The 27959-nt window shown below is 35.8% G+C and overlaps 1 protein-coding gene and 1 pseudogene across 1 annotated transcript; one reads left to right on the top strand and one right to left on the bottom strand.

Moving 5' to 3' along the window:
• Positions 1-153: 153 nt before the first annotated feature.
• Positions 154-27779, bottom strand: LOC140148952 (regucalcin-like; annotated as a pseudogene).
• On the top strand, positions 8307-18053 carry LOC140148875 (proline-rich transmembrane protein 1-like). Its single transcript, XM_072170969.1, has 4 exons — positions 8307-8609; positions 16514-16599; positions 16860-16991; positions 17773-18053. The coding sequence occupies exons 1-4, from the start codon at positions 8600-8602 to the stop codon at positions 17944-17946; spliced, it is 402 nt and encodes a 133-aa protein (XP_072027070.1). The 5' UTR covers positions 8307-8599; the 3' UTR covers positions 17947-18053.
• Positions 27780-27959: the final 180 nt, after the last annotated feature.

The raw sequence follows: 27959 nt of genomic DNA, 5'->3' as shown, positions 1-27959 counted from the left end.
ATGAGAAAAATATGAGCTTTCTTCTGATACCAAAATCATATATTGTTTTAATAGCAGGCCTCAATCTAAGATAGAAAACAGAACATAAAAAATCGGACTATGCCTCTTTAAAATACATTAGGTTAATTGGGTTTTATTTTTTCAAACCAGATTTGTATAATTTTATGATGTTTACATAAATGTTCCAACTTACACATCATCCAAATTCATTGTGACTGTAGGAACATAGCGCAATTTTGAATTAATATCTTATTTTAGTAATGTCTTCTATAGGGGCGTATGGATTTCAACTAGAATAGCCCCCAGCAAACACAAAAGCGTGCTGTAAACGCGTTTGGGTTTTGGTCAAAGTATTTTAATAACGTTTAAATGTCGGCTTATAAAGGTCATGAAAATATAAAAAACACTATTATACGCAACATATAGAAATGTTGTCTAACTGTTATTGCAAAATATATTTTGGAGCTTTTTTGCAAACGTTTTCACAAAATATTTTATCAACACTTTATAAAATTATATTTTTCAAGAATGTTTTGTGAATGTTATTAAAACATACCCTTTATACTATGCGACATTTAAACGTTTTGTGTTTGCTGGGCTAGATAATATTGAGTCAGAGCTGGAGCGGAGAGCACTGTGAAGCTGTTCATATCATAAGGTAAGTTTATACAGAACTGTTTTTGTGGGGGTGAAGGAATTTTGCATGCATTACCAAATTGTGAAATTTTATGAGAAATACTACTAAATACACAACTAGCCGCCGTATGTGTTCACCGTGGCACCCCTCACACCTAAGCCTGTTACTTTAAACAGAGAACCCGCCAATGGTTGACATTTCATGTCTTCTTTGCTGATTTCGTAACTCGAACTCGTTACGTATAACTCATCAAGATTAGGACCTCCAAAGCAACACGATGTAATGTTTTTTGGCGGGAAAATGAACCGTCTGCAATTTCTTTCCTGAGAATAAACAAAACAATATGAAATAACGTTATTTAGGGTGCCCACATTTTGCGCTCTGAAAATCAAATTGTTGCCCGGGAAATTGGGATGTCTAATAAAATTATGGTCTATTTCCAAGACCTAGACCGTATAGGCTATGCATGTCGAAAATTTCATGTAAATGAAAATTAGCGATTTTTGCTTTTCCAAAACTGTTTCTTTATCGCATTATAGGCTTTATTAGCTTAGGCCCTATGAGCATGATCTTAACACATCGTTTTTAATTTTAAAAAACAACGAACAAAAAAAACACAATACAAAAACAAACAAACAAAACAAAACAAAAATGTGCATGAGACAATAGTTATATAAAACAGAAGCTTTTTGCATTTAATCAGTGTTACTTTTAGATAAAAATAAGGAAATCATTCAAATCAAATCATAGAAAAGTAATCAAACTGCCCAGTTACCTGTGTTTGGGTTATATCTATTGATACGAGATGCAGAATATATAGCAATCCATACCATGCCCTCTTCATCTATACTCATCCCATCTGCCGCACCTTCTTCCTCGGGAATGTCAATAAGACGACGGCGATTACCTGAAACATACAACACAAATCAATTATAATACCATTGTTCTATTATTAACCTTTAATGTGTATTGATCTACGAAGCATTGTAATCTTTGTCCACTTGTCGGCCTTACCATGCGTTGGTTAACATTTCGTGTTGTTACTTTTGCTAGTAATGTCGTTTTATCACATGCTTGTTAACCTTTCATAAAATCCTTTTGCTAGTAATGTCGTTTTACCATATTCCGGTCAACCTTTCATGTTTAGGGACCGTTCACAAACACTTGTTAGGGGGGCCTGATGCAAAACAAATTTATCGCGAAAATTTTCCGGCCCCCCCCTTTACAGACCTCAAAAATTTCAGGCCCCTCCTTTTTGAAATGAAAATTATGGGTCAACCCCATAGAAAAGCATATAAACTCAATTTTCCCAGGAAAATTTGTGGTCATTTTTTTCAGCCCCCCCCTTAGGAGGGTCATAAAATTTCAGCCCCCCCTTTGCATCAAGCCCCCTAACAAGTGTTTGTGAACGGTCCCTTAATACTTCTTACTTGTAATGCCACTTTACCATAACCTGGTCAACCTTCCTGGTGTACAACTTTTGCTTGTAATGTCGTTTCACCATATCCTGGTCAACCTTTCATGTTACATTTGCTTGTAATGACGTTTTACCATATCCTGGTCAACCTTTTACTATCACTAGTAATGTCGATTTGCCATATCTCGGTTAACTTTTTACTATTACTAGTAAGTTTACTAGTAAGTAAGTAAAACTAACAAGTTTTTAAACTTGTTTTTAAAGTATTAAAATACTTTTGCTAGTAATGTCGTTTTACCATATCTCGGTTAACATTTTTCATGTTTAATACGTTTGGTAGTAATGCCGTTTTACCATATCCCTGTCAATCTTTCATGCTTAATACTTTTAATACTTTTGCTAGTAATGTCGTTTTACCATATCCTGGTCAACCTTTTACTATTACTAGTAATGTCGTTTTGCCCTATCTCGCTTAACTTTTTCCGGTTTAATATGTTTGGTAGTAATCCTTTCAAGTTTAATACTTTTGCTAGTAATGTTGTTTTACCATAATCCTGGTCAATCTTTCATGTTTAATAAATCATGTAAATTGTGCTATCAACTTCATGTTACCATATCTGGTCAACACTTCATGTTTAATACTTTTTCTAGTAATGTCGTTTTACCATATCCTGGTCAACCTTTCATGTTTAATACTTTTGCTAATATTGTCGTTTTACCATATACAACCGCTCAAGTTCAATAAATCACGTAAATTGTGTTACCAAAGTCGCTTTACCATATCCCGACCAACCTTTCATGTTTAAAACTTTTGCTAGCAATGCCGTTTTACCACATCCCGACCAATCTTTCATGTTTAATACTTTTGCTAGTAATGTTGTAATGTTGTTTTAGCATATCCTGGTCAACATTTCACGTTTAATACTGTTGCTATGTCGTTTTACCATATCCCGATCAACCTTTCATGTTTAATATTTTTGCTTGTAATGTCGTTTTACCATATCCCAATCAACCTTTTATTTATTTTTATTCAATAATTTTGCCTGTAATTTCGTTTTACCATATCCTGGTCAATCTTTCATGTTTAATAAACGTAAATTGTGCTATCAATGTCGTGTTACCACATCCCTACCAACTTTTCATGTTTAATACTTTTTCTAACAATGTTGTTTTACATATCCTGGTCAACCTTTTATGTTTAATACTTTTGCTAGTAATGTCGTTTTACCATATCCTGATCAACCTTTCATGTTTAATACTGTTGCTTGTAATGTCGTTTTACCATATCCTGATCAACCTTTCATGTTTAATACTTGTGCTAGTAATGTCGTTTTACCATATCCTGGTCAACCTTTTACTATTACTAGTAATGTCGTTTTGCCCTATCTCGCTTAACTTTTTCCTGTTTAATATGTTTGGTAGTAATCCTTTCAAGTTTAATACTTTTTGTTTTACCATATCCTGGTCAATCTTTCATGTTTAATAAATCAATGTAAATTGTGCTATCAACTTCATGTTACCATATGTGGTCAACACTTCATGTTTAATACTTTTTCTAGTAATGTCGTTTTACCATATCCTGTTCAACCTTTCATGTTTAATACTTTGCTAATATTGTCGTTTTACCATATACAACCGCTCAAGTTCAATAAATCACGTAAATTGTGTTACCAAAGTCGCTTTACCATATCCCGACCAACCTTTCATGTTTAAAATTTTTGCTAGCAATGCCGTTTTACCACATCCCGACCAATCTTTCATGTTTAATACTTTTGCTAGTAATGTTGTTTTAGCATATCCTGGTCAACATTTCACGTTTAATACTGTTGCTATGTCGTTTTACCATATCCCGATCAACCTTTCATGTTTAATATTTTTGCTTGTAATGTCGTTTTACCATATCCCAATCAACCTTTTATTTATTTTTATTCAATAATTTTGCCTGTAATTTCGTTTTACCATATCCTGGTCAATCTTTCATGTTTAATAAACGTAAATTGTGCTATCAATGTCGTGTTACCACATCCCTACCAACTTTTCATGTTTAATACTTTTCTAACAATGTTGTTTTACATATCCTGGTCAACCTTTTATGTTTAATACTTTTGCTAGTAATGTCGTTTTACCATATCCTGATCAACCTTTCATGTTTAATACTGTTGCTTGTAATGTCGTTTTACCATATCCTGATCAACCTTTCATGTTTAATACTTGTGCTAGTAATGTCGTTTTACCATATCCTGATCAACCTTTCATGTTTAATACTGTTGCTTGTAATGTCGTTTTACCATATCCTGGTCAACCTTTCATGTTTAATACTTGTGCTAGTAATGTCGTTTTACCATATCCTGGTCAACCTTTTACTATTACTAGTAATGTCGTTTTGCCCTATCTCGCTTAACTTTTTCCTGTTTAATATGTTTGGTAGTAATCCTTTCAAGTTTAATACTTTTTGTTTTACCATATCCTGGTCAATCTTTCATGTTTAATAAATCAATGTAAATTGTGCTATCAACTTCATGTTACCATATGTGGTCAACACTTCATGTTTAATACTTTTTCTAGTAATGTCGTTTTACCATATCCTGTTCAACCTTTCATGTTTAATACTTTGCTAATATTGTCGTTTTACCATATACAACCGCTCAAGTTCAATAAATCACGTAAATTGTGTTACCAAAGTCGCTTTACCATATCCCGACCAACCTTTCATGTTTAAAATTTTTGCTAGCAATGCCGTTTTACCACATCCCGACCAATCTTTCATGTTTAATACTTTTGCTAGTAATGTTGTTTTAGCATATCCTGGTCAACATTTCACGTTTAATACTGTTGCTATGTCGTTTTACCATATCCCGATCAACCTTTCATGTTTAATATTTTTGCTTGTAATGTCGTTTTACCATATCCCAATCAACCTTTTATTTATTTTTATTCAATAATTTTGCCTGTAATTTCGTTTTACCATATCCTGGTCAATCTTTCATGTTTAATAAACGTAAATTGTGCTATCAATGTCGTGTTACCACATCCCTACCAACTTTTCATGTTTAATACTTTTGCTAACAATGTTGTTTTACATATCCTGGTCAACCTTTTATGTTTAATACTTTGCTAGTAATGTCGTTTTACCATATCCTGGTCAACCTTTCATGTTTAATACTTGTGCTAGTAATGTCGTTTTACCATATCCTGATCAACCTTTCATGTTTAATACTGTTGCTTGTAATGTCGTTTTACCATATCCTGATTAACCTTTCATGTTTAATACTTGTGCTAGTAATATCGTTTTACCATATCCTGATCAACCTTTCATGTTTAATACTGTTGCTTGTAATGTCGTTTTACCATATCCTGGTCAACCTTTCATGTTTAATACTTGTGCTAGTAATGTCGTTTTACCATATCCTGGTCAACCTTTCATGTTTAATACTGTTGCTTGTAATGTGGTTTTACCATATCCTGGTCAACCTTTCATGTTTAATACTTGTGCTAGTAATGTCGTTTTACCATATCCTGGTCAACCTTTCATGTTTAATACTTTTGCTAGTAATGTCGTTTTACCATATCCTGGTCAACCTTTCATGTTTAATACTTTTGCTAGTAATGTCGTTTTACCATATCCTGGTCAACCTTTCATGTTTAATACTGTTGCTAGTAATGTCGTTTTACCATATCCTGGTAAACCTTTCATGTTTAATACTTGTGCTAGTAATGTCGTTTTACCATATCCTGGTCAACCTTTCATGTTTAATACTTGTGCTAGTAATGTCGTTTTACCATATCCTGGTCAACCTTTCATGTTTAATACTTTTGCTAGTAATGTCGTTTTACCATATCCTGGTCAACCTTTCATGTTTAATACTTGTGCTAGTAATGTCGTTTTACCATATCCTGGTCAACCTTTCATGTTTAATACTTGTGCTAGTAATGTCGTTTTACCATATCCTGGTCAACCTTTCATGTTTAATACTTTTGCTAGTAATGTCGTTTTACCATATCCTGATCAACCTTTCATGTTTAATACTGTTGCTTGTAATGTCGTTTTACCATATCCTTATTAACCTTTCATGTTTAATACTTGTGCTAGTAATATCGTTTTACCATATCCTGATCAACCTTTCATGTTTAATACTGTTGCTTGTAATGTCGTTTTACCATATCCTGGTCAACCTTTCATGTTTAATACTTGTGCTAGTAATGTCGTTTTACCATATCCTGGTCAACCTTTCATGTTTAATACTTTTGCTAGTAATGTCGTTTTACCATATCCTGGTCAACCTTTCATGTTTAATACTTTTGCTAGTAATGTCGTTTTACCATATCCTGGTCAACCTTTCATGTTTAATACTGTTGCTAGTAATGTCGTTTTACCATATCCTGGTCAACCTTTCATTTATTTATTTATTTATTTACAACATGTTTACCCAGGGTAGCCCGATTCAGCCGAAGCTGGTCTAACACGGGGCCCTGCAAAATACATAAAAGGAATATAATTATAGAGAATTACAAAGAATATAATTATACAATTTACAACTCAAGCATTATTAAAATGATTTTATTAGACATTTCATGTTTAATACTTGTGCTAGTAATGTCGTTTTACCATATCCTGGTCAACCTTTCATGTTTAATACTTGTGCTAGTAATGTCGTTTTACCATATCCAGGTCAACCTTTCATGTTTAATACTTTTGCTAGTAATGTCGTTTTACCATATCCTGGTCAACCTTTCATGTTTAATACTTTTGCTACTAATGTCGTTTTACCATATGCTGGTCAACCTTTCATGTTTAATACTGTTGCTAGTATAAGTAGTGTCGTTCTACCCTGAGACGAATATACCTATTTGCGGACGTGGACCGATATATTAATTTGAACGAAATGTATATGGACAAAACAACATGGGACCAACTGTATTTGAACAATTTGAACAAAATGTAATATACACCCAATCTCAGAGGCACACGTTAAGTCTGGTAACAAATCTGCCATGTCAGCCCGCACTGTAAAAAGCATTGCATGCTATGGACATAATTAATTCTGAGTATATCCACTATGCATGAACAATTCAATATTTACTATGAGTAAACGTTTACTCCGAAAGTTTAACAAACTGTGTTAAAGTTCAACCTTGCTTTAATTTTGCTCAACGCTCAATTTTTTTCTCCGAGTTGTAACTTTTTGATATCAATACTTAAAACATTATTCAAAGCCTAGTATGCGAGTTGAGGCTCATGCTTTTTAGTAGCCGCTGTCGTATCCCTCACGAACTTAGCGAGCGCGGATCCGTCTGCCCGGATGGATGGCCGAGCGCGAAGCGCGATGTACGCTATAGACCTTTTTCCCTCTTTCCCATCATGCACTATTCCAGGGGGGTATGAGCGTCGCAAAATACATCATCTCCCCGGGGGAGTACAGAGTTATGTTCATTACATTCTGAATACGGACATTTCGACTGGTGCCTTCATCACAAAAAAAGGAATCCCCGATAATGATGATAATGGCGCCACGATCACTAATACCTTTCGGGGCAAAAACAACATTTCTATGCCTTATGGACATGGTGTCCTCACCCAGAAAAGTTTCCTGCTATTGAAACCTAACTTTGTATACATTTTATAGACCTAATGGTGAAAAACTAATGACGGGACACGCAGTGATATTTTGTCGGCGTCCGTTTCACTTTTTTTTCGGAGATGAAAATAAGACGTAAACATAAATCTCTTACACAGATGTTCTGCGTCGCTCCGTAACTGCATCACTCGTGTATTCAATAATTGCATAATTAGTAACATCGATGGCCTTTACGATAATCCGCATATATGGAATCAGTATGCCCATATTAAGACAAAATAATTGCAAAGGCCTGGCAAAGACCATCGGATGCACACGATCTATGAGGTTAATGAGCTACGTCATACCCCCCTGGAATAGTGCATTGTGGGATAGAGGGAAAAAGGTCTATACCTCCATATACCTATTTCCATGCATGCTCCATACTAAAGCATCATAGTCCGAAAGTAGCTCAAACCCATGTAGAGCATAATAATTATGTTATTTTATCAAATTTATGCAACCTACTAATTGTTATATTTGTTATTACTAATAGAAAACACCGGGTGGATCACTTAAAAGTATTATTGTACCTTTCCCTTATGTGTACATGACCATGATGACGTTGGTGTGTATAATATTCTATTATGTTTGACCAGTCGGCGCGGCGTAACTTTTTGCCACCAATGCATAATTGTACCGTTGAACTGTAAGGATTGTACGCTATATTACTTTCAAGTTCATCACGTTTACAGTATTAGTTGCTACTTTGATTTTATTGTTTTCAAACCAATCTCGATAAAATTGATCTTGAAAGTTGAATGATTATTATTTTACATAATCATAATACAGTCTTTCGTGACAAAGCTATGAATTGAGATCGTTATAATCTTGGTCCTGCGCAAATTGGAATTCCTTTCCGGAAAATCGGGGCAGTAAAAGTCAGCAATAACAGTTCTTTTGTTCAGATTGACAACCCACACGAACATCATGGATACAGGTAGGTGCAATGAATAATATACTAAGATAAGGTTTTATATAGGCTACTGAAACGGAGAGCCAAAATGCGATTTCAGATTTTTGGCCTGTTTTTAAGCTTACCTCCTGTGTGTTTGTCCATTGCAGAGATACGAAAATTTAGCTCTTGTCAAATTCATATTTAGAGAAAAGTCACGATGCTCACGTGTTCGTGGTAGTTTTTGATCGTTATTATACATTTTAAAATGATTGCATGGCTCTGCACAAGGTATATTTTTGTAAATATTTGGATTTGTTTACCTGCCGATCGTCAGTTTTTGCCGTGGGTTGAAAATACGGCAGAGAAAATTTGTCATAAAGTGCGTGCGAAATTGGCCTCAAATTTCACTATTTCCGCTAGTATTGTACTGAGATCTTATAATATTGTGTAAATAATTTTGTCAGGAAAACAATAAGGTATTACATACCGTCTACGAGTAAATATTGAGGACAAAATTCAGGTTTTTCATGTGTTGTTTCAAAGAATTTTAAATTTGTCATTTTGAAACTTCCCGGCCATCAATCGTCTGAACGTAAACAAGTTTTTCCTAAAATTGTAAATTTCCTTAAAAACGACTTTTATTGATCAAACTTTGGATTATTTAAGATGTAATTGTTTAAGAATGTAGAATTTTAAGATATTTTTGAGTATTTTAATGCTAAACATGGTCAAAAAGGGGTCATCAGTTTGATTCCTGATTTAAAAACACTTTAGCAATTGTTCTAGTTATTAAATTGTTGATTTCGTCATGTTCAAATCTTTTCGAAAGTGAGCGCCTGACGCGGAGTGACTGCGCGATATCCATAGTAACGGAGCTTACGCTTTGAACGCAGCCGCCAAAAGGTTCCATGAACGCGTTCAGGAGAGTATATAAAGGCCGTGCACGACGCAAATTAATCAGATTGCTTGGTGGACAATAGTCCACCCAAACCTTCACTCAGTTTGAAGGTAAGCACTGCCAACCAAAGCAAATACGCCCTACTCTGGAGCTCAGATTGAGCTAGGGGCAGCTTGGCTACCACAATAGTGGCACTGGCAACACCAGGGTGGTTATGCCCTCCGGTGCAGCCCTGCTCCGGTGATTTGGCCTAGCGCCTGTGCCTAATTTGGGGCAAGTGACTTGCCACACACATGCACAAGTCCAATGGAAATTATGCACTGTATTTTGTGTGCATTCATTGTTGCATAGCAAGTTCGTATTTGGTGTACAGGCATGGATACTCTGCAGTATAGGCCTACCAGGCCTTGGCCTAGCCTACGACTATGTCATGTGATGAGAGATTCTGTTGATTAAATTGTATTTTTATGCTTCTCGATTATTCAAGCAGATAGTATATGTACTTTTCGGCAGCATTTATTGGTAATTTATTTGGATTTAAAAGAGAAATAAGGAAATATCGTCATGATCATCAACAGAGATTGTGTATTTACCAGTGTTTACTTGTATTTATGAATTGTGATGTGATAAGACAAATATGAAAGCAAAATAACAATACATGATATAACAAAAGAAGCAAATATAAAACAGAATTGTCAAGTCTCATTTTTTACCTGTTATATACTTCTCATTTCTTGCATCACTGATTCAACATATATATCTTGGGGAGAATTCTAGTCTTTGATACTACGCTACCACTTGTATGTTTAGAAGGCTAGTCTTCTCCATCAGTCGCTTACGAAAGTATAGGGGCAAGCTCGGTCCCGTTACAACTGGTGTCTGGCGGTAGGATAAATCAAAATTTTTACAGATTTTGGCTCACGATTTATTATGGCAGCGACTGAAGATAGTGTTGATACTTCTCCAACCGATACCAGCTCAGAAATATTAGCTGGTGATGAATTTAATGTTCATGAAAGTGATGAGTCAACGAGAAGTAGGCCTAAACATTCTAGCAATGACACTCAGCCTGGAGTAAAAATAAAGCCTCAAACTTACGATGGGACCACTTCCTGGTCAGACTATTTGATGCAATTCGAAATTGTTGCTGAATGGAATAAATGGAATGATTATACCAAAGCCATTTGTTTAGCAACTAGTCTAAGAGGTGTTGCTCAGAGTGTACTGGGATATTTGGATCCGACTGAACGGCGTGATTACCACTCACTTGTGGCCTGTTTGAACCTGAGGTTTGGAACCGAAAATCAGGAAGAGCTATTCTGGGTGAAGCTCAATAACAGAGTAAGGCACCCAAAAGAGTCATTGCCTGACCTAGCTCACAACATCAGGAAGTTAGTCAAGCTAGCTTTACCAACAATACCAAGTCCCTTCTCACATGAGATAGCAAAGAAATACTTCATAGGTGCTATCAGAGAAAGTGAATTACGGTTAAACATCCTGCGTGCAAAACCTGTTACTTTTGATGATGCAATTAAGATTGCAGTGGAAACTGAAGCTTTTTACAAAGCTGAAAAGTACAGGCATCAATATGATACATCTGGAGATAGTGCAGATGGAATTGCTGAATTTGTAGATGTGAAAAGAACACTGGGAGATCATCGAGAAAGCACCGGAAGTCTCCTCATCACAAATGCGAGCCAGGAGAAGGTTAGCTTTCTTAAAGATCCAGAAAAAGTTAACCAGGCCGCATGCTCCCTTAATTGGGAAAGACTGTGATGGTCTACCCTGCCAGATGGCATGCTCAAGCAGTTTCAAGAAGAAAGGGAGAAAGACACGAAAGTCTCCATCATCTAGAAGGCGAGCCAGGAGACGATTAGCTGTAAGGAGACAGTTAACTGGTGGTCAGGACACTCCCTTGATAAATGGGGAAGACTGCCAACTAGCAGGTATCCCGAGTGATCAGACGGTGTTAGTTGACCGTATAGGCGTAGGTGAATGGAATTCATCTGGTCAATACGCCGACACTCTGAGAAAGTTGTCATCTCAGATGAGTCTTTGGAAGAGGTCAGCTATGTTACTTGATGACGGTCATGATGGTATAGGTACACGATCGGGCCTATGCACCAACTCATTGGCACCAGGAGACTTGCCATCATCAGAATGATTCTGGAAGAGTGACCAGTTATCATGCAAATAATGCAATGATTGTCTGATGGTATATAATTTGTAAATAGCTGTACGAGGACAATTCAAGGAGAAAGCTATCGTGTTTATGGGATAATGATATGCGGAAAAGCCCTCGCCGTATAGTCATCACTGATCCTTGTGGTGTATGAAGTCCGGAAAAGGGCTCACCGACGTCTTGCACTGCATACTGATAACTCCTTGCCGCTAAAATATGAAATTACTGTTTTATGAAGATGAAGTCAGGTATAGGCCTTGCCGACATCATCATCATATAAACGTGTTTTATAGCGGATTGTCTACTCTACATGTAGACCCTGCAACCAGTATATAAAAATTGTTTTCATTATTGTTATTATGTAATTATAATAACTCAACTTTGGGAGGAACAGCCTCCAAATAAAAGAACTTCATGAATGAAATTTTATTTCAGCCAAAACGTGATTAGAAGTTTGATATGACTTTACTGACTGCAGCGGTATTGTCATGCCAATCTTTTGACCAAGTTTTGTCTCTGGGAAATTCTTGTTCTTTTAAAAAAGAGCAATATTCTGGATTTCTTAATTTAGATAAAGTGAAAGACACCTCACTTTATTTCGACACAACTATTCTTACAATCGTTTGGAATGATGGATATGGGGACATCACCATGCAAAATATGGACAGTGTTGACTGTTGACTATCGGGCACTCATGTTGTTTTACATGAGATTTCATGCCTTAATTCTGAATTGAATGTCAGATTTTGAAGATTACGAAGACAGATGAAGCAAAACAGAATGGAGATGGAGATAGCTACAGCTAAATAACAGACATCAAAGCCTACAATAATGGTTGCTTCATTGAATAGCCATTAGATCTATACGTGCTATCTACTGAAGATAGCGAAGTTTCGTCGTATACGGCATGTGCTCTTAAGAAGATTAACGAATGAAAATCAACTAGATCTCATCATCTGTGTTCTTTCTGATACTGTTGAGGCATCACCACGGGCCGGTTATGCAGATCTTATGATTTTGGAACTCTGGTTGGTGCGACGGTGACTCACTGATTGCAGTCATGATGTTTTCAGAGCAATGTCAGGCTATGTAGGCGCATTGGTAACAGAAAATCAAGTTTCGCTCTTGGGTGGATTGCCAACTGAGAAAGTCTACATGGACTTAATAGAACTCAGGTGCAAGAATGAATGGTAAAAGAGATATTTGACTAGTCAATGGTTATTCTTTACCAGGTCAAATGTTTTATTGGATGATGTATGGTTTCTTTACACCTTGCATAATTGATGTAAGGGCGGCGCAGTCAACATTTCCTCTCATGATCGACGGTGAACCAATCTGGCAGTTTCTCATGAGAGTTGCGAAAGAGGTATGATAATGTAGATTCTCAGATGTTGAAGATATCGAACTGAAGACAAGGTCCATCAGAAGAAAGGACGCTGAGGAATATAAAACTTTTATAATATCTGAACTTAAATAAATTGATCGTTAGTTGTTGGAAAAATGTAAAATGTTAAACTGATGTTTTGTGTAACTTGATGCAGAGACAGGTTTCTGTTCATTAGCTCGAAAGTCTGGTATTGTTCATTTGAAAATGAAATTGATGGAAATGTGCACCAAGGTGAATTAAATGGTTCTTGTAAATTAATATTTTATTGGTGAAGAAGAGTATGCATAAAAAGCAGATGCTTAAATGATTAATATGCCAGAGATACTGTGAAAGAATTGTATAAAACTTGTAAACATAATAATATAATTTGCATGTGAAATAGAGTTGCTTTTATAATGTATAGTTGTAAATCGGCCAAATAGCCAATTAATTTTGGAAAACATTTTGGAGGTCACAAGGTCACGACAATGTTATTGTCACAGTCTGTCACCAAACACTGATTGAGTGAATTTACCTATGTTACTGCTAAAAGTTTTGTGAAGGAAATGCTCTGATTTTTTATTGTAATTAAGTTAAATGATTATACATGTTACATTTCGGGACGAAATAGTCTCGAAGAGGGGGTAGTGAAACGGAGAGCCAAAATGCGATTTCAGATTTTTGGCCTGTTTTTAAGCTTACCTCCTGTGTGTTTGTCCATTGCAGAGATACGAAAATTTAGCTCTTGTCAAATTCATATTTAGAGAAAAGTCACGATGCTCACGTGTTCGTGGTAGTTTTTGATCGTTATTATACATTTTAAAATGATTGCATGGCTCTGCACAAGGTATATTTTTGTAAATATTTGGATTTGTTTACCTGCCGATCGTCAGTTTTTGCCGTGGGTTGAAAATACGGCAGAGAAAATTTGTCATAAAGTGCGTGCGAAATTGGCCTCAAATTTCACTATTTCCGCTAGTATTGTACTGAGATCTTATAATATTGTGTAAATAATTTTGTCAGGAAAACAATAAGGTATTACATACCGTCTACGAGTAAATATTGAGGACAAAATTCAGGTTTTTCATGTGTTGTTTCAAAGAATTTTAAATTTGTCATTTTGAAACTTCCCGGCCATCAATCGTCTGAACGTAAACAAGTTTTTCCTAAAAATTGTAAATTTCCTTAAAAACGACTTTTGTTGATCAAACTTTGGATTATTTAAGATGTAATTGTTTAAGAATGTAGAATTTTAAGATATTTTTGAGTATTTTAATGTTTTACATGGTCAAAAAGGGGGTCATCAGTTTGATTCCTGATTTAAAAACACTTTAGCAATTGTTCTAGTTATTAAATTGTTGATTTCGTCATGTTCAAATCTTTTCGAAAGTGAGCGCCTGACGCGGAGTGACTGCGCGATATCCATAGTAACGGAGCTTACGCTTTGAACGCAGCCGCCAAAAGGTTCCATGAACGCGTTCAGGAGAGTATATAAAGGCCGTGCACGACGCAAATTAATCAGATTGCTTGGTGGACAATAGTCCACCCAAACCTTCACTCAGTTTGAAGGTAAGCACTGCCAACCAAAGCAAATACGCCCTACTCTGGAGCTCAGATTGAGCTAGGGGCAGCTTGGCTACCACAATAGTGGCACTGGCAACACCAGGGTGGTTATGCACTCCGGTGCAGCCCTGCTCCGGTGATTTGGCCTAGCGCCTGTGCCTAATTTGGGGCAAGTGACTTGCCACACACATGCACAAGTCCAATGGAAATTATGCACTGTATTTTGTGTGCATTCATTGTTGCATAGCAAGTTCGTATTTGGTGTACAGGCATGGATACTCTGCAGTATAGGCCTACCAGGCCTTGGCCTAGCCTACGACTATGTCATGTGATGAGAGATTCTGTTGATTAAATTGTATTTTTATGCTTCTCGATTATTCAAGCAGATAGTATATGTACTTTTCGGCAGCATTTATTGGTAATTTATTTGGATTTAAAAGAGAAATAAGGAAATATCGTCATGATCATCAACAGAGATTGTGTATTTACCAGTGTTTACTTGTATTTATGAATTGTGATGTGATAAGACAAATATGAAAGCAAAATAACAATACATGATATAACAAAAGAAGCAAATATAAAACAGAATTGTCAAGTCTCATTTTTTTACCTGTTATATACTTCTCATTTCTTGCATCACTGATTCAACATATATATCTTGGGGAGAATTCTAGTCTTTGATACTACGCTACCACTTGTATGTTTAGAAGGCTAGTCTTCTCCATCAGTCGCTTACGAAAGTATAGGGGCAAGCTCGGTCCCGTTACACTACTTATGACTTGAGAGTAACCTATACTATAGTTTAGAAAATATCAGTTATTATTGAAATAGCTTGAAATTATATAGTCGATTGTGTTCGTAGTGCTCATTTCATTGAGTTAAAAGTAAGTACATAGGATATATAACACTTGGAAGCATGTTTGTTTAAAAAATAAATACTTTCTTGATTTTGAGAGATCGTTCGCTGTTTGTATTGAAAACATAATATGAGCAACATTTTTCATTACTCATGTTTATAAATGAATTCTATAGTATTTAGGTCTTCTTGCAGGACCTCCCATTTTGACGATTTTCATATAGTGCTTTTGATCACTTATTCCAGTGAAAGTAAATGTATTCATATTGGTCCCTGTTGTTTTTGAAGGTTGACACTCTATGGGCCATTGAAGGACGGTAGCCAGGATTTTAGTGTGAGGGGCAAAGACAAATTCTTGTCCCCATTTGTCAATTATTTTTGTCCCATATTTAGTCATTTTAAGGACACTTTACTCTTTGCCGTCCCCATTTTATCCCTAATAATTTTATGTGGGGAGCACTTTTCCCCCACCCGGCTCCCCCTGGCTGCACGCGGCCCCTTTGGCCAATTAATTGGGAAAATTTGGCTATGGGGCTATGAACCTACTTCTTTGTTTAAACGGTCGCTCCGTGTGGTGACACGCTTGGGTCCTGATGGGACCAGGCTCAAACAAAATGCTCAAGCCAGGCTAAAAGCCTATATAAGCATGCTGGCCTTTATGGAAAGAGAAGTGAGAAACAGATTTGAGTGACAAAGATCAAGGAAAAGAAGGCCACTCCCAACAATCAAGTTAACAATTTTACTGTCAGCCTTTGGGTCAAGAGAAAGAGAAGGAAGTGCTTAATCCAATTCATCTCAATGCCACCGAGGCTTGACTTCTATCATTGTCTAAGCCTACATTATTGTGTTGTTTGTTAACCCCTCTGGTTGTTTTGTGTTTTACTTGTTTTTCCACATCAAGTTGCCAATCCACACTCTTGATTTTCAGTTTTAAAAGTGGTTTTTTGAATGGTTCTAAAAGGAGTTAAAAAGTGTAACACTTCCACAAGTACACGCAAAGGCGTTCTTTAAAAGTTTTAAAGAACACTTTTGGTTCCAAGCCCTAATATTATTTACAGAATTTCTCATTATCTTGGCACAGGTTATTATTCACAAAACCAAGGATATTATTCATCACAGCCAAAAAACCAAGGATACCCACAGCAAAGCTATCCAATGTACCCCCCGGTAAGTGGCCGTATATGGCAAGCCATCTGGCGCAGAACATGTAGCCTGCTACGCGCAGCTTCTTTCAAGTAGTGGTGTATATAGCAAGGACTTTTTCAGTGGGAGCAAAAAGGGAGGGGCGGCAAGCTCACGTGACATCATGGAGGTAACATGGCTTACTGGAGGACTTCTTTCCTATTTTTAAAATTTTCTTTTGTTGCAGACAATAATTGCCAGACAATAACGGTCATTAATGATTCTTGATATCATTTAAATTCCAGGGTGCACCTGGTTCTCAAAATATGATGAGAAATCCACAAGGCCCCCCAGAGGACTACCTGATGTTTGCTATATTCACTACTGTCTGCTGTTGTCTTCCCCTTGGCATCGTTGCTATAATTAAATCGTTGGACGTAAGTCAACTTTGTCAGTGGTGACGAACGGGATATTGGTTCTGTTATTTCAATACCATACCAATTCCCGTTGGTTACCACTAGAGTAACAATACATCTGTTGGTCATCTTAGATGGTTTGAATTTATTGAAGGCTTTGCTTTAGATGGAGCAATCATATAAAGGAAAACGTTACAACAGCCTAATGTCATACAAAACCTGCTTCACTTCAACAAACAATATTAAGTGCTGCTCTTTACAAAGAGAAAATAGGGCAGATAAGGACTAATCAAAAAGTCTTTTTTAAGATGTGCAAACACGTGCAGAATTTGTGAGAATTAAAAAGACTAAAGGAGGGGTGTATGCTAATCTGGCAGTAGGGAGAACTTTTAAACTATTTGATTGTTTGTGGTGAACCAAATTTTGATCTTGATTTGGTTCTGCGGATAGGCCTGTCTACAGACATCTAGACCGCTATTGACTAATGGAGGGGGCGGGAGGGTTTCAAACTTTCCACTTGTATTATGCTTATCTGGCATTCGGGAGAGAACTTTTGACTGTATGTGGTGAATCAAATTTTGATCTTGATTTGGTTCTGCGGATATCTACAGAATTCTGGAACGGTATATTAGTATTATATCTATATATACCCGCATTGTCATGTCCGTAGGTGACACTCAAAATGTACTATCATGCAGACCGGGCATGCAGAACCTCTGCTGCCATTTACAGAACTGAAGTTATAAAAGTTAGCTGAAAAACTTTTGCAACGATCCTTCTTTGTATGTTTATTCATTTTCAGGTTCGTAACAGATTCATGGCTGGAGACCTAGCAGGAGCACACGAAGCAGCACAATCGTCAAAACGGTGGTCAATTGCCGCAATCGTAGTGGGAATAATCTTCAATATCTTAGTACCTATCATTGTGCTTGTGGTATATTATACTGTGCTAAGGTCGGCGATTCCGTATTACTAGATACATGTATCAGGTGGGATGAAAAGCCGACGATCAATTGAAAATTTTGACCTTTCGTATTGAAGATATGGATTTGTTTTCCCAAAACACCAAAAAACATTAGGTCTTTTTGGGAAAAAATCCATATCTTCAATATGAAAGGTCAAAATTTTCAATTGATCGTCGGCTTTTCCTCCCAGCTACATACACTTTAGAATATATCATTAGATTTATAAAATTTACTTCGAGGATTATATCAAAATGTGAAAAATATCAAATTTTAATAATTTGTCATAAAATTTGTATTATATTGTGAATTTCAAAAAATTTTAATTATTTGATATCAGAAAGACATTGTTCGTATTCAGAATGCAATTCGATATGTCTGATGTGCTCTCATGTCCCACAAAAAATACTGACGAAACGCTCATTCCCGATCCCTTAAGAGACAGTTATTGTAAAAAAAAAAACTTGTAAATCAAGCGTTTTTGCCCATTTTCCCCGAAAATAGATTGAATGGCGACTGATTTTAACTTTTATTCTCTGTTTAGGTCAAAATAAAGGATAACAATTGCGCTATTTAATCTAAAAAAACAAGATAATATTTATTGATTCAAAAAACGTAGGTCTGTATTATTCTGGAATCGTAAGTATAGGCCTTCGCATAGTATTTTACAATCGTGTAAAAAACAAACAAACAAACAAACAAACAAACAAAAAACAACAGTAATTTGAAAAATTGAAGGCGTCCTCCTCAGCAATAGTTACAATAACTACATGGCAGCTAATTAGTTAAAACTATTGTTTTAAGTAATTACTTTTCAAGTTCTACAGAAGAAATAAATTGTAAATATTATTTTTATATTGTTTTCTTGTATTATCTATATTTGTAAGCCTATGCCATATGTTTATATTTTGATGTTATTTAAAAATTGTATTTTTATTACTATATCGATCATAACCCGGTTTTGGGTGGTCTTTGTATAAAGCGTGACTTTACTAAGGATTAAACTAAAACAAATCTAAACTATTAATATCAGCAATTGTATATGATGTTACTTTGCAATAATAAAGTGTCAGATACACGTTGATATATACTTGAGTAATAAACAAACAAAAAATGCGTATTCTTTGGTTATTTCATGTTTCCAAATCCTGGTCAGACTTTCACGTATTAAACATAAAGATTGACTAGGTAAAACAACATGACTAGCAAAGGTAATAAACATGAGCGGTGGACCAGGATATGGTAAACGACATTACCGATAAAAGTAATGAACACGAACAAAGCACAAGGAATCAACATGAGATGCTTACCAGGATATGGTAAAACTACAATAAAACAAGAGTATTAAACATGAAAGGTGGACCAGGATATGGTAAAACTACAATAAGACAAGAGTATTAAACATGAAAGGTTGACCAGGATATGGTAAAACTACAATAAAACAAGAGTATTAAACATGAAAGGTGGACCAGGATATGGTAAAACTACAATAATAACAAGAGTATTAAACATGAAAGGTTGACCAGATATGGTAAAACTACAATAAAACAAGAGTATTAAACATGAAAGGTGGACCAGGATATGGTAAAACTACAATAATAACAAGAGTATTAAACATGAAAGGTTGACCAGATATGGTAAAACTACAATAAAACAAGAGTATTAAACATGAAAGGTTGACCAGATATGGTAAAACTACAATAAAACAAGAGTATTAAACATGAAAGGTGGACCAGGATATGGTAAAACTACAATAATAACAAGAGTATTAAACATGAAAGGTTGACCAGATATGGTAAAACTACAATAAAACAAGAGTATTAAACATGAAAGGTGGACCAGGATATGGTAAAACGACATTACTAGCAAAAGTATTAAACATGAAAGGTGGACCAGGATATGGTAAAACTACAATAATAACAAGAGTATTAAACATGAAAGGTTGACCAGATATGGTAAAACTACAATAAAACAAGAGTATTAAACATGAAAGGTGGACCAGGATATGGTAAAACGACATTACTAGCAAAAGTATTAAACATGAAAGGTGGACCAGGATATGGTAAAACTACAATAATAACAAGAGTATTAAACATGAAAGATTGACCAGGATATGGTAAAACTACAATAATAACAAAAGTATTAAACATGAAAGGTGGACCAGGATATGGTAAAACGACATTACTAGCCAAAGGAATGAACATGAAATGTTAACCAGGATATGGTACCTACAATGATAACAAAAGTATTAAACAGAAAAGGTTATGTGAAACAACATTACTTGCAAAAGTAATAGCAAAAGTATTAAATATGAAAGGTTGACCAGGATTATGGTAAAACAACATTACTAGTAAAAGGAATAAGCATGAAAGGTTCATCAGGACATGGTAAAACGACATTGTTAGCAAAACTATTAAACATGAAAGGTTGACCAGGATATGGTAAAACGACATTACTAGCAAAAGGAATAAGCATGAAAGGTTCATCAGGACATGGTAAAACGACATTGTTAGCAAAAGTATTAAACATGAAAGGTTGACCGGGATATGGTAAAACGACATTACTAGGACAAGTACTAAACATGAACGGTTGACCCGGATATGGTAAAACGACATTACTGGCAAAGGTGATTGAACACGAAGGGTATACCATGCAGGATATGGTAAAACGACATTACTAGCCAAAGGAATGAACATGAAATGTTAAGCAGGATATGGTAACTACAATGATACCAAAAGTATTAAACAGAAAAGGTTATGTGAAACAACATTACTTGCAAAAGTAATAAACATGAAAGGTTATGGTAAAACAACATTACTAACAAAAATATTAGACATGAAAGGTTGACCAGGATATGGTAAAACGACATTACTAGCAAAAGTATTAAACATGAACGGTTCATCAGCACATGGTAAAACGACATTGTTAGCAAAAGTATTAAACATGAAAGGTTGACCGGGATATGGTAAAACGACATTACTAGCAAAAGGAATCAACATAAAATATTAAACAGGATACGGTAAAACTACAGTAATATACAAAAGTATTAAACAGAAAAGGTTGACCAGGTTATGTGAAACAACATTACTAGCAAAAGTAATAAACATGAAAGGTTGACCAGAATATGGTAAAACTACAGTAATAACAAATGTATTAAATAGAAAAACAACAAGTAATAAACACGAACGGGGGACCAGGATATGGTAAAACGACATTACTAACAAAAATATTAGACATGAAAGGTTGACCAGGATATGGTCAAATGATATTACTAGCAAAAGTGTTAAACATGAAAGGTTGTCCATGATACTGGTAAAACGACATTAATAGCAAAAGTATTAAAACTTTAAAGGTGGTCCTGAATATGGTAAAATGACATTTCTGGCAAAATTGTTAGACATCAAAGGTGATATATTTTGCTATTAATGTCGTTTTACCATATCCTGGTCAACCTTTCATTATTAACAATTAGCTAGTAATGATTTAATACCATATCCTGGTCTCAACGTTGAATTTAACTAAATATCGCATTAGCAAATTAAATAATTTTGCTAGTAATGTCGTTTTACCATATCCTGGTCAACCTTTCATAATTAACAATTAGCTAGTAATGATGTTATACCATATCCTGGTCTCAACGTTGAATTTAACTAAATATCGCATTAGCAAATTAAATAATTTTGCTAGTAATGTCGTTTTACCATATCCTGGTCAACCTTTCATTTTTAACAATTTTGCTAGTAATGATGTTATACCATATCGTGGTCTCAACGTTGAATTTAACTAAATATCGCATTAGCAAATTAAATAATTTTGCTAGTAATGTCGTTTTACCTATCCTAGTCAAACGTTCATGTTTAATACTTTTGTTATTAATGACGTTTTACCATATCCTGGTCAACCGTTCATGTTAAATCATTTTGCTAGTAATGTCGTTTTACCATATCCCGGTCAACCAATCATGTTTAATAAATTGTGCTATTAATGTCGTTTTATCATATCCTGGTCAACGGTGAATTTCTTTAACAATTTTACTAGTAGTAGTAATGTCGCTGTACAAAATTAAATTAAATAATTTTGCTAGTAATGTCGTTTCTCCATATCCCGGTCAACCTTTCATGTTTAATACTTTTGCTTGTAATGTCGTTTCTCCATATCCCGGTCAACCTTTCATGTTTAACAATTTTGGGAGTAATGTCGTTTTACCATATCCTGGTCAACCTTTCATGTTTAATACTTTTGCTAGTAATGTCGTTTTACCATATCCTGGTCAACCATTCAAGTATAATAATTTTGCTTGTAATGTCGTTTTACCATATCCTGGTCAACCTTTCATGTTAAATAATTTTGCTTGTAATTTCATTTTACTATGTTCAATAAATCACGTGAATTGTGCTATCAAATTCATGTTGCCATATCCTGATCTACCTTTAAGTTTAATAATTTTGCTAGAAGTTTCATTTTACCATATCCTGGTAAACCTTCCATGTTAAATAATTTTGCTAGTAATGTCGTTTTACCATGTCATGTTCAACCTTTCATAATAAATAATTTTGTTAGTAATGCTGTTTTACCATATTCTGTCCAACCTTTTATGTTTAATAAATTGTGCTATTAAGATTGTTTTACCATAATCCTGGTCAACCTTTCATGTTAGATAATTTTACTAGTAATTGTCGGTTTACCATATCCTGGTCAACCTTTCATGTTTAATAATTTTGCTAATAACGTCGTTTTACCATATCCCGGTCAACCTTCCATGTTTAACAGTTTTGTTAGTAGTGTTGTTTTACCTATTATACTGGTCAACTCTTCATGTTAAATAATTTTGCTAGTAATGTCGTTTTACCATATCCCGGTCAACCTTTCATGTTTAATACTTTTGCTTGTAATGTCGTTTTACCATATGCCGGTCAACCTTTCATGTTTAATACTTTTGCTTGTAATGTCGTTTTACCATATCCCGGTCAACCTTTCATGTTTAATAATTTGCTAGTAATGTCGTTTTACCATATCCCGGTCAACCTTCCATGTTTAACAGTTTTGTTAGTAATGTCGTTTTATCATAATTATCCTGGTCAACCTTTAATTTTTAACAATTTTGTTAGTAATGTCGTTTTACCATATCCTGGTCAACCTTCCATGTTTAACAGTTGTGTTAGTAATGTCGTTTTATCATATCCCGGTCAACTTTTAATGTTTAACAGTTTTGTTAGTAGTGTTGTTTTACCATATCCTGGTCAACCGTTTATGTTGCTTGTAATTTCGTTTTACTATGTTAAATAAATCATGTAAATTGTGCTATCAAATTCATGTTGCCATATCCTGTTATTTCATGTTAAATAATTTTGCTGGTAATGGTGTTTTACAATAATGCTGATCAACCTTTTAAGTTTAATAATTTTGCTAGTAATATCGTTTTACCATGTCCTGTTCAACCTTTCATAAAAATAATTTTGTTAGTAATGTCGTTTTACCATATCCCGGTCAACCTTTCATGTTTAACAATTTTGTTATTAGTGTTGTTTGACCATATTCTGGTCAACTTTTCATGTTTAATACTTTTGTTAATAATGTCGTTTTACCATATCCTGGTCAACCTTTCACGTTAAATAATTTTCCTAGTAATGTCGTTTTATCATATCCCGGTCAACCTTCGATGTTTAACAATTTTGATAGTAATGTCGTTTTATCATAATTATCCTGGTCAACCTTTAATTTTTAAAAATTTTGTTAGTAATGTCGTTTTACCATATCTGGACAACTTTTCATGTTTAATAATTTGCTAGTAACATCATTTTACCATATCCTGGTCAAAATTGCATTTTTTAATACGGTACTTAATTACCGTGTCCCGTTCTAACTTTTATCTCTAATACTTTTCCTAATATGTAATCCATCACCGAATGTTAAATGTTGTTTTATCATATTATAATCAATCTTTGCTGGTAATATAGTTGAATATAAAGTAAACCCAATATAGTCACTTCAATATATATTATCGTCAAACCTGATATATAGACAATCACCTTAAGGGATCCGGAATGAGCGTTTTGGGCGTTTCGACAGTATTTTTTGTGGGACATGAGAGCACATCAGACATATCGAATTGCATTCTGAATACGAAAAATGTCTTTCTGAAATCAAATAATTTTCATTTTATGAAATTCACGGTATAATACAAATTTTATGACAAATTATTAAAAGTTGATATTTTTCACATTTTTGATATAAAACAGTCCTCGAAGTAAATTTTATAAATTTAATGATATATTCTTAAAGTGTATGTAGCTGGGAGGAAAAGCCGACGATCAATTGAAAATGTTGACCTTTCATATTGAAGATATGGCTTTTTTTTCCCAAAAAGACCTAATTTTTATTGGTGTTTATCTTCAATACGAAAGGTCAAAATTATTTCAATTGATCGTCGGCTTTTCATCCCACCTACATACACTTTAAGTACATATCATCAGATTTATAAAGTTTACTTTGAGTACTGTTAAATATTAAAAATATCAATTTTCAATGATTTGCCATAAAATGTGTATTACATTGCGAATTTCAAAAAAATCAAAATTATTTGATATCAGAAGGACATTCTTCGTATTATTACGTCCCACAATAAATCATAAAACAATGATCATGCACGAATCACGTGGTTTTATTTGAAGCAAACTCATATTGATCATAAAAGCGAATAAAAACAGCCGGCTATCAACACGCGATATTCAAAATTCGCGCATATTACTAGTACGTCATTGTACTGGACAATTTTGGCGCCCGAGAATTTTGAATATCGTGTGTTGAGAGACGGCTGTATTAATTTATGGTCAATATGAGTTTGTTTCAAATGAAACCACCTGATTCGTGCTTGGTAATCAATATTCTATCAAGGCATAATGTTGTGATTGCCGAAGACATCCTTTAAATATAAAAAAAAACTTACTTATTTTCCCCGTGTTGATATCGTAATCGAAGGCATCCAAGCCATGTGCCAGGGAATCAATGTAGTACATGATGGTGCGGTCATGGTTCCATGCCATACCATTGGATATGCCCAGTTTTTCAACATGTTTTGTCACAGATTTATCTGGGTGAAGACAATAGAGAGATCCTGTAGGAGGTCTCCGTCCTGTTTTGGGGTCATCTTTGCCTGTGGTTCCTGTGGATGGGAGACGAGAGGAACACTGATGATGTTACAGATACCATAGTCTTTAATGTGAACATTCTAAGTTGAAACATGGAAATTCGTACATAAATAGTTGGGAAACGTACACTGTTAATGTATTGTCCCACTTTTTCATTTAAAGTTATACTTTGTCGTTTTTACTACATCAATGAAGTCACATATTCATGTAATTTGTGTATATATATCACCACATGGTGTGCAGCTTACCTGCCCAAAAACGCCCTGCTGGATCACATTTACCATCATTCGTGATATTATCAGGAAAATCAGTGTCTAGTTCTTGAATGTTCTGCAGAGTTCCAGTGCGCCAATCTAAGAATGCATATCGGCGACGACCACCTATTACAAGATTGCCAGATTTCGACGTCACTACGCAGCCAACAGGTTCTCCTGCAGGTAAAACAAATGATTATCCTCACATATGAGATTTATGAACACATCATCAAAAACGCAGGTCTATAAATAAAACATTGTACGCATGTTAACATGGACGCTCCCCCACACTCCCACGCATGTACTGAATTACACAAACATACTGTCAGCCGCACACCAACCCTCCCACCCCTTACACACTCCCAAAGTCCACCCACCCCTTCAAACACTCAAACATCCCCACGCACACATACCACACTAACCACTCTCCTACATACACCCTCCCCCCGCACGCGCACATACCATAACGTGGCAGAAACAATGTCCCGTGGCTCACTTGGGGGCACTTGACACACTTGACCATACGGGTACATGCTTTCTCGGAAAGACCCCTGTTTTTGGACCACGCAGCTTCAAAAGACGCCTGATTTTTTTTGGCACGTCAAAAAAGGGGGGAGGGGGTGGGCGGCAAAGATTTTTGGCACGGCCAAAGCGGGGAGGCAAGCGATTTTTGGCAGACCCCCCCCCCCCCCAGGGGCGTAGCAAGCGGGGGACAGGGTGGACGAAGTCCATGGGGCCCAAGGGTTCAGGGGCCCCGAGCACAAAAGCGAAAATTAAGGGCTGATAATGAAGAGTAGGGCCGGATTTACCATTGGGCCAGATGGGCCCGGGTCCAGGGCCCCCAAAATAACAGCATGTTTTTTGGCCAAAATAGGTCAAAATTGTATAAAAAAATCCGCGGTTCGCGCGCATTCAAATAGCAGCATTCATGTTGATCTGGGGCTAAAATAGCCTGATATTGAATTTGTTTGCGTGCTTTGCGCGCAAATGTCCGACGTAACATCGGAACAAAATATGTTAGTCCCCCTCTATATTAAACGTAAACCAAAACTTGGCCACTGACTTGATTGAGTGCACATGCTTTCCTCGGCTTATGAGTTCGGGGCCTCCAAATTTTGTCCTGGTTCAAGGGCCCCATAGGGTAAATCCCGCACAGCGTCAACACCCTATGTTATAAATATTCATACATGTCCATACTCGTACTCCGTTGGTGAAATCAATATTCTATTATTGACATAGAAAAAGAAAGTTTACATATGCATTGTGATATACACGTGTGATCGAATATTATAATACAAGCACCTGGATTTTAGGTGAATGGGCTAAATGTGTTCCTTTATATAATTGTAATTCTCAAAATTAAATATAGCCTATCATAATTTTAACTTACGATTTAAAAATCGTTACGCCAAAAATGCAGTAAAAATGTATCCAGAGCAAACAGCAATGGCCGCTAATTAGTGTATTTAATTTCAAGTTAGTGTATTTAAAAAACAAAACCTGGGTTTACCTGAAATTTAATCGAATTTCCTTGTAATAGCAACACCATATGGGATACTAGAGCATGCGCAAATCGTATATAACGTGTAGAATAGAACTTGGCGGTATCTCATATGATAGGTGTACTATGCTTAGCCTGGGTCGCTCGGCCTATCTCGAACAAAATCGCCATGCGTAGCTATTGAAAAACGAGAGGATTCGCCGTACTATCACGGCAATTTTTGACACGAAGATATAGGGATGATGACGCTGTGTCCCGCCCTGGTTAAAAGGACGCGTACTGTTCCTTGTCCATGGGCCCCTGATGCTCTTGCTACGCCCCTGAGACCACCCCGGGGGTACACATGGCGACACCAGGATCGGGGGGCATGGGGGGAAAAGTGAATTTGGGGTGGGGCAAAATCGGCAAATTTTGCGCAAAAATACCGCAAAAAATGGACATTTACGTAATTTTTGGGGTTTGCCTCAAAAGCGGGGGGGAAGGGGGAACTGGTTGGACAAGAAAATATTGGGGGATGCCACCTTGCCCCCCCGCCCCGTAGCGCCACCACTGCAAATTATTGCACAGCCCCTCAGTATAACTTGGCACAACTGAATAATGCCTTTATCTAGCAACCTTCTCATTGTGTTTTGGCTTAAAACCTTTTTGACAGTTGTTATTAATAATTACTTCATAATATTTGGTGAAGCATAACAAAATAAAAATGTGATCGAAATCGTATATCATGAATTAAGCATGATTTTACATTGTATTGTTGCCTGAACGAACTGAAATTACTGAATGTCCTTACCAACTGCAACCTTCTCATTTGTATCCGTGGCGGGATTATATCGGTAGACAGCGTCCCCAAAAACGTCCACATAAAATAACGTCTGAGTTGCAGGGTCCCAATGGGGACCTTCCATCAACCCACCCGCATTTGGAACAACAGTAGAAACAGACATTGTAAACTTGATCAAATGTCAGTATTCTCGTGAAGATACTTCTTTGTTAATAAAATCACGACTCATAAAAATTATTTATCAACATGACCTGCATGGTCGTATTTGTTTAACAGAGTCCAACTCATTTCAGACTAGCTAGGCGAAGAACAAGTATGGCTTGGTGTATTAAGGGACTGTGCA

The sequence above is a fragment of the Amphiura filiformis genome, chromosome 3 (genome assembly GCF_039555335.1).
Source record: "Amphiura filiformis chromosome 3, Afil_fr2py, whole genome shotgun sequence".
Lineage (NCBI taxonomy): Eukaryota > Metazoa > Echinodermata > Ophiuroidea > Amphilepidida > Amphiuridae > Amphiura > Amphiura filiformis.
Note: the sequence above shows the minus strand (reverse complement) of the source record. Positions and strands in the feature narration are given on the sequence as shown.

Bases quoted from the DNA above. Each gene is read 5' to 3' on its own strand.
- LOC140148875 (XM_072170969.1), top strand. The intron at 16,600-16,859 runs GTAAGTGGCCGT...TTTAAATTCCAG, and splicing joins GCTATCCAATGTACCCCCCG to GGTGCACCTGGTTCTCAAAA. The intron at 16,992-17,772 runs GTAAGTCAACTT...ATTCATTTTCAG, and splicing joins CTATAATTAAATCGTTGGAC to GTTCGTAACAGATTCATGGC.